This window comes from Dasypus novemcinctus, chromosome 15, assembly GCF_030445035.2.
Source record: "Dasypus novemcinctus isolate mDasNov1 chromosome 15, mDasNov1.1.hap2, whole genome shotgun sequence".
Taxonomy (NCBI): domain Eukaryota; kingdom Metazoa; phylum Chordata; class Mammalia; order Cingulata; family Dasypodidae; genus Dasypus; species Dasypus novemcinctus.
The window spans coordinates 90,383,017-90,398,576 of NC_080687.1; the positions used below are offsets into that span (position 1 = coordinate 90,383,017).

Genomic DNA, 15,560 nt, shown 5'->3' on the forward strand with positions numbered 1-15,560 from the left:
TGAAAAGCCCTCCTGGGTACGGCTGAATGCTGAAGGTTTTTCTTACGAGCATCGTTGCTGCCTTCCTGGCATTCTCTGAAGCCCTGGGAAGGTGGAGCATACTGACCACTTTGGGATCTGGAGTTTGGCTTCTACAACATAGCATCAAAGATCCTCTATTTCTGGTCGCCTGCAGTCTTTCTGTTACAAAGCCTGAGACAGGTGTGTATTTTCCTCCCGGTACATATGGGAGGACAGACGGACTCTATGCCATCCCTCTTATTTATTTATTTTTCGAAATGGAGGCACTTGTGGTGCTTCTCCAGTCCTTTAGATAATACTGTTGTCCTCAAACAAGCAGTTTCCCTAGGGGCTCATGTTTTTCTTCCCCCCAATTTTTAAAATAAACTTTTTATTTTGACACAATTTCAAACTTAAAAGACAGTCGCAAAAGTAATACAAAACCCTTACAGAAAACTCCAACATACCTCCCACTCAGATACCCAGGTCCACCAATGTTTAACACTTTGCCACATTCACCATGTCTCCTTCCTTTCTTTCTCTCTCCATCCCTTTCCTTCCTCCCTCCCTTCCTCCCTCTCTTCCTTTTCTTCTTTCCTTCCCTTTCTCCTTCTCTTCCCTTCCCTTTCCTCCCCCCTTCCATTCATCTGTCCATCCATCCATCCATCCATCCATCGTTGTCTCTGAGTGAGCATTTTTCTTGCCTGCTTTCACATTACCAGGAAGGAACTAATTCAAGGACATCGTCTTAAACCAGCATCTCGGAATGGGCAGGACAAGATTTGCTCTAAGCTTTATCGCTTTTTACAACTCAAAGAGGGATGCCCCTCACTTGGTACCAAATGGGAACATACCTTTGATTATAAATTAGGGGAACTAAAATTTATTTCAAAAGAGTCTAAAGTCAATGTTTAAGTTGTGCAGACTTTCTATTTGGGTTGATTGTAAAGTTTTGGTAATGAATAGTGGTGATGGTAGCACAGTACTGTGAATGTAATTATCAGCACTGAAATATATACATGAATGTGGCTAAGGGGGAAATTTACATTGTATATATGTTACTAGTATAAAAATTAAAAAGAAAATCCATAGGACTGTACATCACAGTGAACCCTATTGTAAATGATGGATTATTGGTTTAAGAGTACAATTACAAAAATATTCTTTCATGAATTATAACAAATGTATCACACTAATACAAGGTGTTAAAAATAGGATGATATATGGGAACTATGCATTTATACATGATTTTTTTTGTAAACCTACAACTTATCTAATAAATACAATTTAATTATCGAGAAAAAAAAAAAAAAAGAGTCTAAAATCCAGGATATCATCTCAGAAGCTGGAAAGTTTCTTTAGGGTTTAAACAGTTGCCATGTATGAAGTATACTGATCGAAACCAAATCTCACTGATATTTCAGCATCCACTGTGGCTGTCATATTCTGGAAAAGGATTTTTATGGGAATAGGAAATACCCTTGAAAGCATAACAGCTCTAAATCTACTTATGAATGCAAAAAAGAAACAATTGGAGCAATTTAAATCAATATCTTCCTAAGAAGGAGTTTAAGGTTCCATTAATAAAAGGCAGAGTCACTCTGAGCTAAAAGTTAGCATAACTCAAATAAAAGTGAGTTATGTGCCCGTTTCCCAAAACGTATTCCCCAACTGAGATTTAGAAGATCACTATGATACCTCGTGGATATGTGGCAGTTATCCGTATTACCTGATTCATCAACTCTCATTTTTTTAGTAGGGCTGTCACAGTTTTCATCGTCCGACATTTCCATTTCCTCTTCGCGACGGATACCCATGAGCTGCTCACTCTGAGCGTTCCGGAGCTCCTGAAATTAGAGGGTGCACGAATGTCAGATCTCAGGCATGTGTCAACACACCTTTTCCCAGGGGGCGTTTGGAGGATTGTGAATGACACATCAATGCTTAGTGTCTGAAGCATTTACCTCCCAAACACTGCCAGACCTCATCTAGAAAGAAGCTCTGTGTGGTATGGGGTAGTGGGAAGACTGGAGGTTTTGAGTTAAATCTCTGCACAACCAATGAATAGTTGAGGGAGCTTCAGCAATTGTTTTCATCTCTCTGGGGTCTCAATGTTGTCATTTCTAAAATGGTGATAAAAGCATCGACTAGCGGGGCTGCTGCAAGGACTGTCCTGGCTGGAAGTAGCAGGGACTCATAGTGCAGTGGTTTAAGAATATGAGCAACCAAATTCAAAAAGGCCTGGACTACCACTGGCCCACTGCACAACGTTAGGAAAGCTTCTTCATCTCTCTTAGCCTCAATATATGCCTCTTGAATAATGTGATAATAATCATTTTGAAGATTAAATGAGTTGATGCATGTGAAAGGCTTCCTATCTTGCCAGGGACTTGGTTTGCTAAGTTGATAATTTCAGCCATTCTTCTTCTTCATCAAACGTAGTGCTGTGTGTGATCACTTGCACATGTGCACACAAAAACCGTTTGGTTACCAACATTTTAAAATTTGAGACATGTTGGGCAATGAAATAAAAAACAGATGACTTCTCTTTTGGTTGTGGTGGCTGCTGATTAAGCATCACTTTTGGAGCCGGAGGTCTTAGGGTCACATTTTACTTTCTTATTTCCTAGGGGAGTGACCAAAGTCATTTAATTATTTTCGAGCCTTTGATTACTCACCCATAAATGATAATAACTGAAGGCTGCCTGAATGCAAGTGTATGAAAATCATTGTGAAAAATAAAGAAGTACAAAAGAAATTTTTACTACTGTCACTAAAACTAGGACATTGTAGTACTCTATGTTAAATAATAATATTATTATATTGCTTCTGGCATATATTACTTTGTGAATGCTTCTTCATTCTGTTCTCTTATATGTACTTTTCTCAAAACAATGTAAAACAGGGAAAGGGTTGCATTATTCTTTGATTTCTTCCGTTCAAATTAAGTCTCTAAATACAAGGCAAATGGTTAAAATAATTTCATTTTGAAATAAACAAACCTATGAGTGACAGTAAAATGAAACACAGCACCTCATTTATTATTACTGGCATGACTTTCAACACAGTTCCAGTACCCACTGACTGGGTGTGCATCTATTAATCTATGCTATGTTTCCTCAGTTCTTTCCTCAGCTCAGATCTTAAACTGCAGCATGATGGAATGGAAATTGTTTAAAGGTATTTGCCTGGTCAACTCTTGCACCCTGGGAATTGCCATCGCAGGGGATGGGGAAGGAGGGACACGGGGAGTCCAGGTACCCGGACAGAGCTCCCCATCCAGGGCAGTCCTGAGAGACTGCAGGGATGCTACCTCCTCATTTGACCATCACACAGGAGAAGGAAGTGCCAATTCCATCCGAAGAGACACCACGAGGCCTTGGAGATGGATGCGACTCGTGATTAGTGTGGAAATTTTTCAGTGGGGGACAGCTAATTTTTTACTGACAGAAAGCCCAGTTTCCAGAGTACCAAAAATACTTGAAACAAGGAAAAGTCAGGTGGCAAGAATAAATGAGGCTGGAAGGGACTGTTGTCGAGTCCCTACAATTAATGACAAACTGTCATAGGCTAGCTGTTCCTGTGGGTAAGAGTGATGGAAAGGAAAAATTGGGGGAAAAAAAAGTGCTGAGGGTGTTTCCACAGGGTGCCTCTGGTTCAGCAGTAAATCACTAGGACACTCTAATAAATCTGTAAAGGTGTTGCAGATAATTAACAGATGCTGTACACGGGAATGCAGAAAAATCAAGCCAATTATCAAGCTTATACGCAACTGAGAAATCATCCGCAATGTTAAATTACCAACTGGTATTTAATCAATTAGGCGACATGTAGGAAAGAAAATCAAAGGTAATTTAGAGTTCTATTTCCTAGGTGGTGGGAGTGGCGGGGAGACACAAAGAGCTCTGACAGGGGCACATTTCACGACTGCACACCATCCATCCTTCCTCCCGACACTGAGCGAAGCGAGCAGGCTTCGGGGAGCAGCACCCCTAGCAGGTGCTGCTCAGCCCCAGGAGGGAGGGCTAAGGGAAAGCAGGAAGTGTAGTCAGATGAGGAAGTCTGACTTAGGGGACTACCTAATGGTTGCTGACACTCACGGGTTTATTATGCTCAGGCTTATTGAGCATTATGCCATCTGCCTTTCTCTCAACATTTCTTTTCATCACGTTTGGCTCTTACGGGCAGGAAAACCAACAACCCAACAATTCATAGATCATTCTCAAATCTGGGTCATAGTTTATAAATTCCGATTTGTGTCTTCATAATCCTCAATTTGTACATTTCATCCTACATGAGGAATCTGTTTTCCTCCTGAAAAGTAACCTCGACTTGGGTCTTAATTCAGTGTGGGGGAGAGTGCCCTTTGTTTTTTCTGGCCCCTGAAAAATGAAAGAGAAATCTCACCTCTTCCTTCCTCATAATTCTGAACAGGAACAGAACTGCCTTGGTCCCCAACCACCTTCTTAGGCATTTTTTGTGAACAAAATTTTAAAAAAAGAAATGTCTTTCTTAACAATAAATTACACGAGCATTTTAAGTGTCCCATTATTGTGAAGTCACTTGGTATTCACCAGAATAACAGTGATAATAAAGAATTCATTTGGTATGCATATGGTAGTTACATCCGGTGCCATTGGTATTCAACTGTAATTTAGCATTAGTTAATAGGCACTTAAAATGCTCCCCAAATGATTGATGTCATAGGACTCAGTGGGTTCTCAAACTATATAATACAGTTACTTTTATAGGTGTGTGCCCAAATCATGAAATAAATATACCTTACCTTCTATAAGTTTGGGATTTTGAAAGAGGGGATTCTCATTCAGAGAACTTTAATAATAACATGCTAGAGATGGAGAGGCATCCAAATGAAAAGCATTCTCTTATTTAAAAGGAAGCAAACAAAGATAGCATACTTACTTTTAAGTTACGGGCTCAAAGCGTACACTACGCTGTGGGATTAAAAAACAACAGCTGGACGACCAATGACTAATGAGACCTTTTGGTCCTTTCAGATATCAAGGAAGGTCAAGTCTGCTTTCTTTCATTGGAGGTAGATACTCACACTCCACACATGCATTGATGCTAAAGGGTAGGCTCAGCTAGCTTGAACCTTCATTCCTCTTGGGAAAATTATTCTAGGAAGAGGTCTGATAGAATCAGATGGTAAGCACAGGGGACTAAGACATTGCTTATGATGAAAAGACATGGAAGGAAAGGCACACTTGCCATTTGTGTCCCCAAGAGCAAACCATCATCATCAGGAACACTCAGAAAAATCCTGTATTTATTCCAAAACTAGTTTTCTGTTTTAAATTACACTTTTGTTCAAAGTGACTTGTTAAGCAAAGTATCTCCATTTATTTCTGAAGCTTTTCCAATGAATGGCAGGGATCATTTTCTCCCTTCACAGGGGAGAAAAGGCACTCTATCCTCTAAGCGTGAAGTCTGTCACTTTTCAGGAGAAGGAAAAAATCTAAGCTGGGCTTGGGGCTGGGAAGGAGACAGCACAACGGTTGGAGTACTGCCCACTCGAACAAAACCCCAAGGGCGGCAGCCACGCTATTCTCTGCCAGTCCAGCTGTGTGACGGTGGTTAGAAAGTAATAATAAAATCACCAACCTCAGAGTGCTTGCGCCAAATGTCTATGTTCTTGCGCTGAGCTTTCGAGAAATGGTCCCAAGCTTTTTGTCTGGTAGAAGCGTTGAAAACGGCCACAATCTGCTCAACTTTGGTGAACAAGGAAGTCAAACAAGACAAGTAATTTATGTTGTGATCACTCTAGGGAAGCAAAGCCAAGACACTAGGAGTCTATGGATGATGTCACAATTGAAACAACATCATCAATATCCATCCAATCTGTGCCTTTTGTACTTACATTTTAGCAAGGTTGGGGATGGCTCCCTTCAAGTCTGCCTCCATAACTTTAGGTTAAAACAAATTCTAAATGTGACTGGGAAAAGTGCGTGGGCAGCTGCTTCAGCATTCTTTAGCTTTTATCTCCAAATGTGATTGGATATATCTATATACCTAGATCTATAGATCTACAGGCCCTGGTGTTGGCATACAGATAGAGATATATAGATAAGTAATTCCAGGGTTGGGGGCTTAGAAGTGAAGCTGGGGTGGAGTGGCTGAATGCAAAGAGTCAAAGATATCCATCTCTTGCTTTCGATCCCCATCTCAAGGACTCAACTGCACCCCTCTGCAGACATTACCGTGTTCAAGGTTAAAGCTGAGACAATGGAAGGGTTGTGTCATACCTTCCCTCAATCTCAAGGGCCAATTTTAGCCCTCTGCTCCTTTTTCTCCTCCTGTGGCACCCTCCGCAGCCAGCCCTCCAGCCCTATGGCAGGGAAGGAGCCGTGGCCTCCACGACCGGGGCTCACCCAACCAGCAGCACTGGCATGCAGAACTCATTTCAGTGCCATCTGGTGCCTTCCATAGTTCATCACGACTCTCCACCATTCTCTGTTTTTCTATTATCCCTTTAATAAGGTTCCCCTCCCTCTAGCTGCTGAACCCTGTAAAGTTCTAATTTGACCACCTTGACTCCATTCAGCTTATCTGTGGCTTCTAGGCATGGTACTTTTGGAATAATCAATGTTGAGGGGTTGTTAGCAAAACTATGCAGAAAATGGGATAGGCTCTTAGTGGTGTGTGTTAGGGTTGGACAAACCAACTGCAGATTCAGTCTGGCTTAAAAGTTATTGACCTAGTTAGTAGCATGGGGCTAAGGAAATCGTAGGATGGATTCCACCATATGATTGAACCAGAACTTTCAGGGCATGGTTAGGAAGGCATAGTCAACGTGTTTTGTTCTCATGGATGTTAACACCCTATCTAACATAAATCTTTATTAAATGATTTCCAAGGCTCTATTATAAAAAAGGACATAGAAGATCTTCCAAATCTTCTGGTGTGTAAAGAATGTCAAAGAGTAACAGAATAATTGCCACAGAAGAAGAATGACACTTATTGCCACAGTTTTCAAAAGCAGCATGCAAAATACTCATACAAGCATATGATGAAGCAGAGGGGAAAAAAGGAGATTCCATCCACTTACCACATTATAAATATCTTATAATGCTAAGCAACTCCTTCTCAATCTATGGGTAATTTTCACAGAAACTTTTATGCTTAGTGTTTTCCACCTCGAGAGAATCCCAACTCCAAATCTCCTAATTATCAAACCGTATGTAACATGATGAATTTGTTTCACCTAATTTTTTTTCTTTATTAGAGAAGTTGTGCGTTTACAGAATAGTCATGCATAAAATACAGGATTCCCACATACCACCCTATCATTAACAACTTGCATTGGTGTGGAACATTTGTTACAAGTGATGATAGAACATTATTATAATTGTACTATACTCCATGTTTTAACTTATGGCTCGCTGTTTGAGTAGAAATTTAAAAAAAATTTTTTTTGTTCTGTTACCATATATACAATCAAACATTTCCCCTTTTAATCACATTTAGATACATATTTCAGTGCCTTCAGCTACTTTCACAATGTTGTGCCACCATCACTGCCATCCATTACTAAAACATTGCCATCAGTACCAAATAGGAACCCTATGCATTTAAAGCCTTAACTTCTCTTTCCTTATCCCCATCCCATCCCCTGGTAACCTATATTCTAGATTCTGGTTCTATGAGTTTGCTTATTCTAATTATTTGAAATCAGTGAGGTCATACAGTATTTGTCCTTTTGTGTCCAGCTTATTTCACTCAACCTGTCTTCAAGGTTCATCCATGTTGTTGCATGTAACAGGACTTGATTCCTTTTTGTGGCTGAATAATATTCCATTGTATGTATAGATCACATTTTATTTATCCACTCACTGGTGGATGGGCACTTGGTTTGCCTCCATCTCTTGGCAATTGTGAATAATGCCACTATGAACACTGGTGTGCAAATATTCGTTGGAATTACTTCTTTCAATTCTTTAGGGTATATACTTAGAGGTGGGATTGCAGGTCATATGGTAATTCTATACTTACCTATCTGAGGAATTGCCAAACTGTATTCCACAGTAGTTATATCATTTTCTATTTCCACCAGCAATGAATGAGTGTTCCTATTTCTCCACATCTCTAACACTTGCTACTTTCTGTTTTGTTTTGTTTTTTAACAGCAGCCATTCTAATGAGTGTAAAATAGTATCTCACTGTGGTGTTGATTTACATTTCCCCAATGGCTAATGATGTTGAGCATCTTTCCATGTGTTTTCTGGCCATTTATATATCTTCTTCGGAGAGATGTCTATTTGAGTCTTTTGCCCATTTTTTTAATTGGGTATTTTTCTTTTTGTTGTTAGCTGAAGATTTCATTATATGTTCTGGATATTGAACCTTTATCTCATAGGTGATTTCTAAATATTTTCTCCCTGTTTCACTCAATTTTAATGGGAGGATTGGTTGTGCACTCAGCTCATACCCTTTTTGAGCTCATGGGGTCTCTGGACAGGCTTCTCCTAGATTCCGTCCCCTGACTTCACCTGGAGGAAGCAATACTGCCAGCCTCATCTCCTCTTGGCTATTCTAAGTGCTGACCACCTGACCATCATGGGACCACTGTTTGCTGGTGGTCTGCTCGGGTCCACTGCAGCACAGCTGGTGGGGGAGAGAAGGGCCCAGCCAACACTGCCTGGGATGCCTGCTGGTTTGTCTGTCTGCAGTTGGAACCTGGAGCCTCAGCGCCTTCTGCAGGGCAACATGGAGCACTGGGCCCCCAAATGTGCCCACTGCCAGGTGCAGATATCTGGCAGGGGTGGTGAGCTTGTGATTATTAAAGAGCAGTGGGTCCCACGGATTTCAACAGCGGAGCTCTTTGATCTGCATCTTTCAGCAGAGGGTGGAACTCCCTAGGAAGAACTGTGCTGCCCTGACCTCAGGCCCCGAGGGGGACGGATTTCGAGTGCTGAGGCTCTGTATTTGGGCAGCATGATGTTTGGGCTAATGTGTCACCTCGAACAGGTAATGGCGCCCTGTCATCTGGTCAAGGAAGTACTGGGCCAACTCTAACACAGGGACATTCCACGGACTTTAATCATCAGCGAGTTGATTGCATAGATGGCCAATTCCATCTATAGTTAACTGAGGAGACTGTAATCAACAATGAGAGACGTCTTATCCAATCAGTTGAATTCCTTAAATGGGAAAGTGATTTCAGCACTTTCAGGAGAGAGAATCCCCAGCGCCACTGCAGACGGCCAATGTCTCCTGGGAACCCATCAAGGACCTTCAATGAAGCCCCTGGTTTGTAGACTGCCTGGTGGAATTTGGACTTTGCATCCCCACGGTCTCATGAGAGAATTTCATAAAATCTCATGCTATTTACAGATATCTCCTGTCAGTTCTGTTTCCCTAGAGAACCCTAACTAATACAGGCAGTGAGAGTCAAAATTCTTTTATCAATCAGCAAAGGTTGTTAATAAATGGGATATGCTAAAGGTCAAATTACATATGTAATTTGTGCAGGGTGGGGTGCAGGGTGAGATGGGGATAATGCAGATGGAGAAGCAGAGAAGAGAAAAAGCATTCACTACAAAGGCCCAATGTCCTAATACTGGAAAGGTATAAGGGCAAAAATAGATCATCTACTATCTTCTTAAGACATGTGCTTTTACAGATATTCCCTGTTTGGGGCACTCAGTTATTTAGAACATAATATTATCATTTCCCAAGCATAAGTTCAATTTATTCCTCCATCTACTCATTCAACAGATACCTGGGAGTCTACTACATGCCAGGCACTTTGCTGATAGCTGGAAATATATGATTAAGGCATAGTCCCTGCCTTTGATGAGGTCACAGTCCTTAGGGAGAAAGAAAGGCAAGCAGATAATTATCCTGTGCAATAGAGGTGCAGATGATGGCCATGGGGACGCAGAGAAGAGAGGAACCAACCCGGTGGATGGAATCAGAGAGCACATCACAAAGAAGGCAGCACGGCCGGCAGGTCTTAAATGGTGGGTCAATGCTTGCTCAGCACAGAAGGCATTCGCCCATTCCAAGTCCAGTATGGAGCTGTGAAAAGCATCTTGTGTCAGAGAAACTGGACTGGGGCTAACGCTGGGTGGGAACAACTCAGGAAGGACTGTGACTGCTAAGCCAGAATTCTGAGCTTTATGTTATAGCCTGGAGGGTGCCCATCAGGGTGGAGGTCGTTTGGGTGGAAGAATGAAAGCCTGGACTCAGCAGAGGCTCTAATGGAGGGCTGGACAAGGAGCAATCTGACAGGAAAGGCTGGGAGAAGGGGAGGCTGATTTGCAGAGCGGGTGCAGGAAGAGGAAGAAGATCAGAATGACTCGGCTCAGGAAGTACATGAGAGACCAAGAAAATGAGGATAGGTGGAGGCCTGGAAAGAAGGCGGGGAGTTTGCTTTTGGCCATGCAAAAGAAAAATGAAAAAAAAAACAAAGCAAAAAAAGAGAGAGACCTGGAGGCCATCCTGATGGAGCTGAAACCTAGCCTGGGGGTGGAGAAAGAAGGAGGGGCTCAAAGGGCTAGGCTCAGGTCTCCTGGACGGTCCCCAATTCCATGGAACTGTACTCTTTTCAATAGGATAGGTAAACATGATTAAATTCTATACTTCTTTTACCAGGAAGTTTTATATTTTTTCACATATTCACAAAAAAAAAAAAAAATCTCTGTTATTTGACATGTGTTTGAAAAACACCTCACAGTATTTACACGGCGCCATCCAGTTCTCTCCCGTCTGCACAGACTGCCCCCGAATCAGCCATTTGTCTTACAAATTTAAGTTCTTGGGCGTACAAAAGGACTCTGAAAGACTGCTTACCTCAGCAGGAATTAATCATCATTAGGGAAAAACCACCTCAGAGAGCATGGCCTCATGTATGTGATTCAAAGACAGCATGCTTTTAAAAATCATAAATCAGGATGACCGCTAGCACTGATGTCACAGTTGAAGACCGTCCCCTGTTCATTGTCTACAGCAAGGAACACCAAAAGCTTGCCCATGGATTTGACTGCCACTCACTACTTCTCTAGGATAATCTGGATGACTTGTTCTAAGTACAAGAAAACCACAATTTGTTAGAACCCACCCAACTAAATGGAATCTTTCTCAGAAGAAGAGATAAACAGCCCACAAGATGGGATCGACATTTGTCCAGACAAGGTGATCGCAGAAGCTGCGCTGCAGGCAGAACCAGTTCAGATGGACACTCGAGTCAGTGATTTCACCAGCTCTGCACCCTCTATCACTTGAAAAGGACAAATTCTGTGCTGTGATTGCCACGTTTTTTTCACTCAAGAAAGCACGCCTGAAAGTGTTGGAAGTATGAGCAAGAGAAAGCTCTCAATAAGAAAATGTTTCTCTCACAACTTATAACTCTTTCTCCCTACATTCTGCGTTTTAAGTGTTTTGCCTAAATTAAGGTTTTTTGAGGCTTAGGAAGAAAGCTAAAAGTGATTAGTTTTTCAGAAGTATGCTTGAATGTCCATCTGAGATGTTAGAGTCCCTAGTTTTTCCCGCAGGTATAAATGAACGTAACAGAAGGCTAAACACAGCCTTGATGAAGCCGCTAACCACTCTTTACAGCTACAAACCCCTACTAGCAAATATTTATTAGTTTACAAGTATGCATGTATGGAGAAACACACCCACACACGCAGCTACTTAAACATAAATGCACGCACACATATACACGGATATCCTTACAAATCCCCAAAAGCCGATAAACCAAGAAATTTAACCATTTGCTTTTTTGCACATAATCCACCCCAATATGTTTGGATATCTGCTGAGTACAGAGCACATTTCTTCCCTGAGAGAAAAAGAGAACTTTACAAACCATCCTGAGCACTTATCTTCAGTCTTCTCAGCGAAGGAAAAGGACACCCACTTACCCAGAAACAAATCACATTTGTACAAGCAGCCTAGGGAAGAGCGAGGCTCTAGGGGCAAAATTGCAGCTTTCCGGGCTGCTTGAGGCATCTGGATTTTGAACGCTGGGCAAATAAGGCACTTGAAGCATCGAAAGAGAGGGCTGGGCTCCTCGGAAGAACGCGAAGGTAGCCCTTTTTCCTTCCACGTCCTCCCAGCTGCTTTCTTTCTCAGAGTCCCTGCACCTCCTTCACCTCTTGTTCCAGCTAAAAAAGCTGTGAAAGAGCCTTAAATTCATTTAGTGTCTCCAAATCTGGAGAAACTGATTAAGTCCTTCTAGGAAGTAGGCCTGCTGAAATAAAACACCTCCAACACATCTTTCAAGCTTAATTTTTGTTTCTAATGTTATCTGGACTTATGAGAAAGCCTTAACTCTGGAGGATTCAGAGGAAACTCTTCCCCTTAGAGGACAACATTTTTCTAAATCCTCTATGACGAGCTCATAAGAGATTTTTCAAAGGCATATAAGAAAGGAAATAAATTGGCCTCCACCCAAGCTTGTCATAGTTGTTTTTAAATACTAAAAGCTGGGGTTGAATTCTCTTTTGAAGGGTAAGAGACAAAAGAAAGTATGAGACTTGGGATGTAATATTGGAATTGATGAGCTGTGACTCTAGGCTGAGGAAGAAGAGCAGTGGCATGCAGTAAGTGGTTTCGGCTCTCAGACACGCAGAGCAGCAAGTCAGAGGAAGGAGGGTCAGAAGCTGGGCAGCAGGAAACTGGGAAGCCTGCAAGAAGGTTCCCAGGCAGATCCCTGCACCCTCCAGTTGGGCCCAGAGCAAGAAGGAGCTCTGTAACCCTCTGAAGCAGGTGCTATATTTATACCCCTTTTGCTGATAAAGAAACTGAGATGCGCCGAGAGGTATCATTGCTGGTTCAAGGTTTTGTACTCAGCAGGTGGTGAAGGTGGGAATGGGAATGGTATCTGTATTTATACCCATTACATTCTTGGCCAAAGTCTTGTGGGCATTGGGGGGTGTGATGTCACAGCCATTATACCCAGTGCTGGGGATGGCAAGATGCAAGAGGCACTGGCCGTCTTGTCTGGCCGCAAGCCCAGGACACAGAGAATGAGCACCCATCCCTTAAGACCAAGCCCCCCTCAGTTCACGGTGGAGTGGGCATCACCATCCCAGAGTCCTCAGGGTTGGGAAACGAACAACGAACTAAAGTACACTTCCTAGTATTCTACTATAGACTTCTGACTAGCAATGGGAGGAATACCATTGTGGTGGAGGCAGTGACTCACGGGTGTTCCGGGGTTAGGGTGAGGGAAAAACAGGTGTAGTAGGGGGGCATTTATGGGACTTGGGAATCATCCTGAATGATCTTACAGTGACACATACAGGCCCTTTTATATCTGGCCGTAACCTACAGAGTCGAATGGGAGAGGGTGTAAACTACAATGTGAACTGTAATTCATGCTTATTAATGGCAATGCTCCAAAATGTGTTTATCAATTGCAATGAATGTACTACACTAATGAAAGATGTTGCTAATGCGGGAAAATGTGGAAGATGTGGGGAGTGGGGCAATGAGAATCCCCTATATATTCTCTGTAACATTTATGTAATTGAAGTATCTTTTAAAAAATAAAAAAAACAAACTATCCCTTTTAAGGAGGCATGGATTGGAATTTCCAGTTCAGGAGCAGAAAAAGAGAAACATGCTAATCAAATTATGACCAAAAGAAAAAGTATTTTATTTTTAGCAAATTTCAGGCAGGCAGAAAATGGTCAAATTGCTCAACTTAATGCAAAGATAACAAGTAGACGGTAACTTTTAAAAACTGATATAAATCCCAAAACATTTTCATAGAACTGCAGCTCTCCATGGGATCTGGATTCACCCTCACGTCTGAGAATTTGGGATTTCAAACAGGATCTCACTTAACTTTCCCCAAAACCCTTTTTGAGGCAGGTGCTATTCTTATACCCATTTTGCTGATAAAGAAACTGAGATGCACAGAGAAGTATCGTTACTTGTTTTAAGTTTTACATTCAGCAGGTGGTGAGGTTGGGAATGGAAGTGACATCTGTCTGACTTCAAATCACATATTTATACCTGTGTGATGTCAGAGCCATTATACTCAGTGCTGGGGATAAAAAGGTCCAAGGAAGCATTGGCATTGAGCTGCCTGTGGTCCAACGGGGAGATAGCCATTATACCCCTGAATTACAGCCCGACACCTGCTGCAGGGGCTGGATGTTAGGCACTGCCCAGGCACTGTGGGGGGAAGGAAAAGACTCTTTGCCCTGGGGAGGCAGGAAGGGCTTGAACGATCCCTGGAGGCAATTTTCTGGTGCAAAGAAACTGAGCATTTGAGGTGGTGATGGGGCAGGAGGCTGCATTTACCTCTTTTTAAAAGTTTATGGAGGAATCCGAACTACCGTGAAGAATTACGGGTCTGGAAAAAGGACCCCTAAGGCTTCTTGTGTCCACCGGGCTGGAAGTGGCTTCTCCCAGTGCATCCCTGCAGCCTTCTCACTTTTACCCTAAAGTGACACTGTCCTATTTTTGTTTGCTTTTCACTGTGTATGGGAGGCCTTGGCAGGAGAAGCTGAAGGAGGTGGAGCCAAGGGGGTACCTACAAGAATCAAATGCGCACGTTTGGGGCCTGGGTGTGAGAGGTGCTGGGGTCAGGGAGCTGTGTTGGTAAAGCCTTTGCAGCACTATTAACCCGCTGGGTCACCCGGGGAATGCCTCTCTTTGTTTTGGATCCCAAGTCAAAGGGGGATGACGAGACACCCCTGAATATTCTTTCTAGCTCTGTGATCCTCTACACTGGGGGTCAGCAACATTTTTCTGTAAATGGACAGATAGTAAATATTCTTGATTTTGCAGGTCATACCCTGCCCTCGCACTGTGCCAGCAACCAAAGACATAATATGTAAATGAACAGGTGTGGTGCCATGTTCTAATAAAATTTATTTATAAAAAGCAGGCAGTGGGCCAGTTTTGGTCCCAGGCTTAAATTGTTTGCTGACCCAGCTACAGAAGGTGACTCCATACCCAAGCAATTTGCCTCTTTAAATAGAATTCCTCCCATTTTGCTTGTGACGGCTCTTTCATGATTCTCTTTGGGTGCTGTTTTCTTTTGTTTTTGGATGCAGAGTCAAGAATGAATCATCTCTGCCTTAAAGTAACTTTATTGATACCTTACTTTTCTTCAGATTTATTTTGAAGTTGTCCTGACTTGAAAAAAAAATGTGGGAAAAATAGCTGTTTTGGATTTTTTCCAGTGTAGCAGAGACTTTCCCCACCTGCTCTCAGTTAGCAATCACTCCTTTTCTAGTCTTTAGAACTAAGCTCATAACAAAGAAGAAGGTTTTTTTATCTTTAGCTCCAAAAATTTATACCTTTCCTGAAATGCTGTGTTTCACTCAATTTCTATGATGGTAAATCTTGAAATCTAGCCTTCTGTGATTCTTTTTTGTTTCAGAGTATAAGACTCTTAATCTGTCTCTCACGTTTTGCTATGATTTAAAAAAAATTTTTTTTAAATGGTAACATCATAGTGGTATTACTTGACAAAAAACGTATTTTTGGAGACTCAGGAAGGAGACAGATGCCAAAAAAGGCTCAACAGAGTTCAGGCAGGCTTCCAGTATTCTCTACTATCTGCTTTAGTATCC

General features: G+C 42.1%; 1 protein-coding gene across 2 annotated transcripts in view; it reads right to left on the reverse strand.

Annotated features, from left to right (window-relative positions):
* ENOX1 (ecto-NOX disulfide-thiol exchanger 1) overlaps window positions 1-15,560 on the reverse strand; it is a 564,686-nt gene that overhangs the window by 108,019 nt on the left and 441,107 nt on the right. For both annotated transcript variants that reach the window (XM_058276646.2, XM_058276648.2), the window contains 2 exons: window positions 5,626-5,732; window positions 1,730-1,847 (listed from right to left, as the gene is read on the reverse strand). In XM_058276646.2, the coding sequence (XP_058132629.2) occupies window positions 1,730-1,847; window positions 5,626-5,732 (225 nt within the window). The remainder of the gene's footprint in view (window positions 1-1,729; window positions 1,848-5,625; window positions 5,733-15,560) is intronic.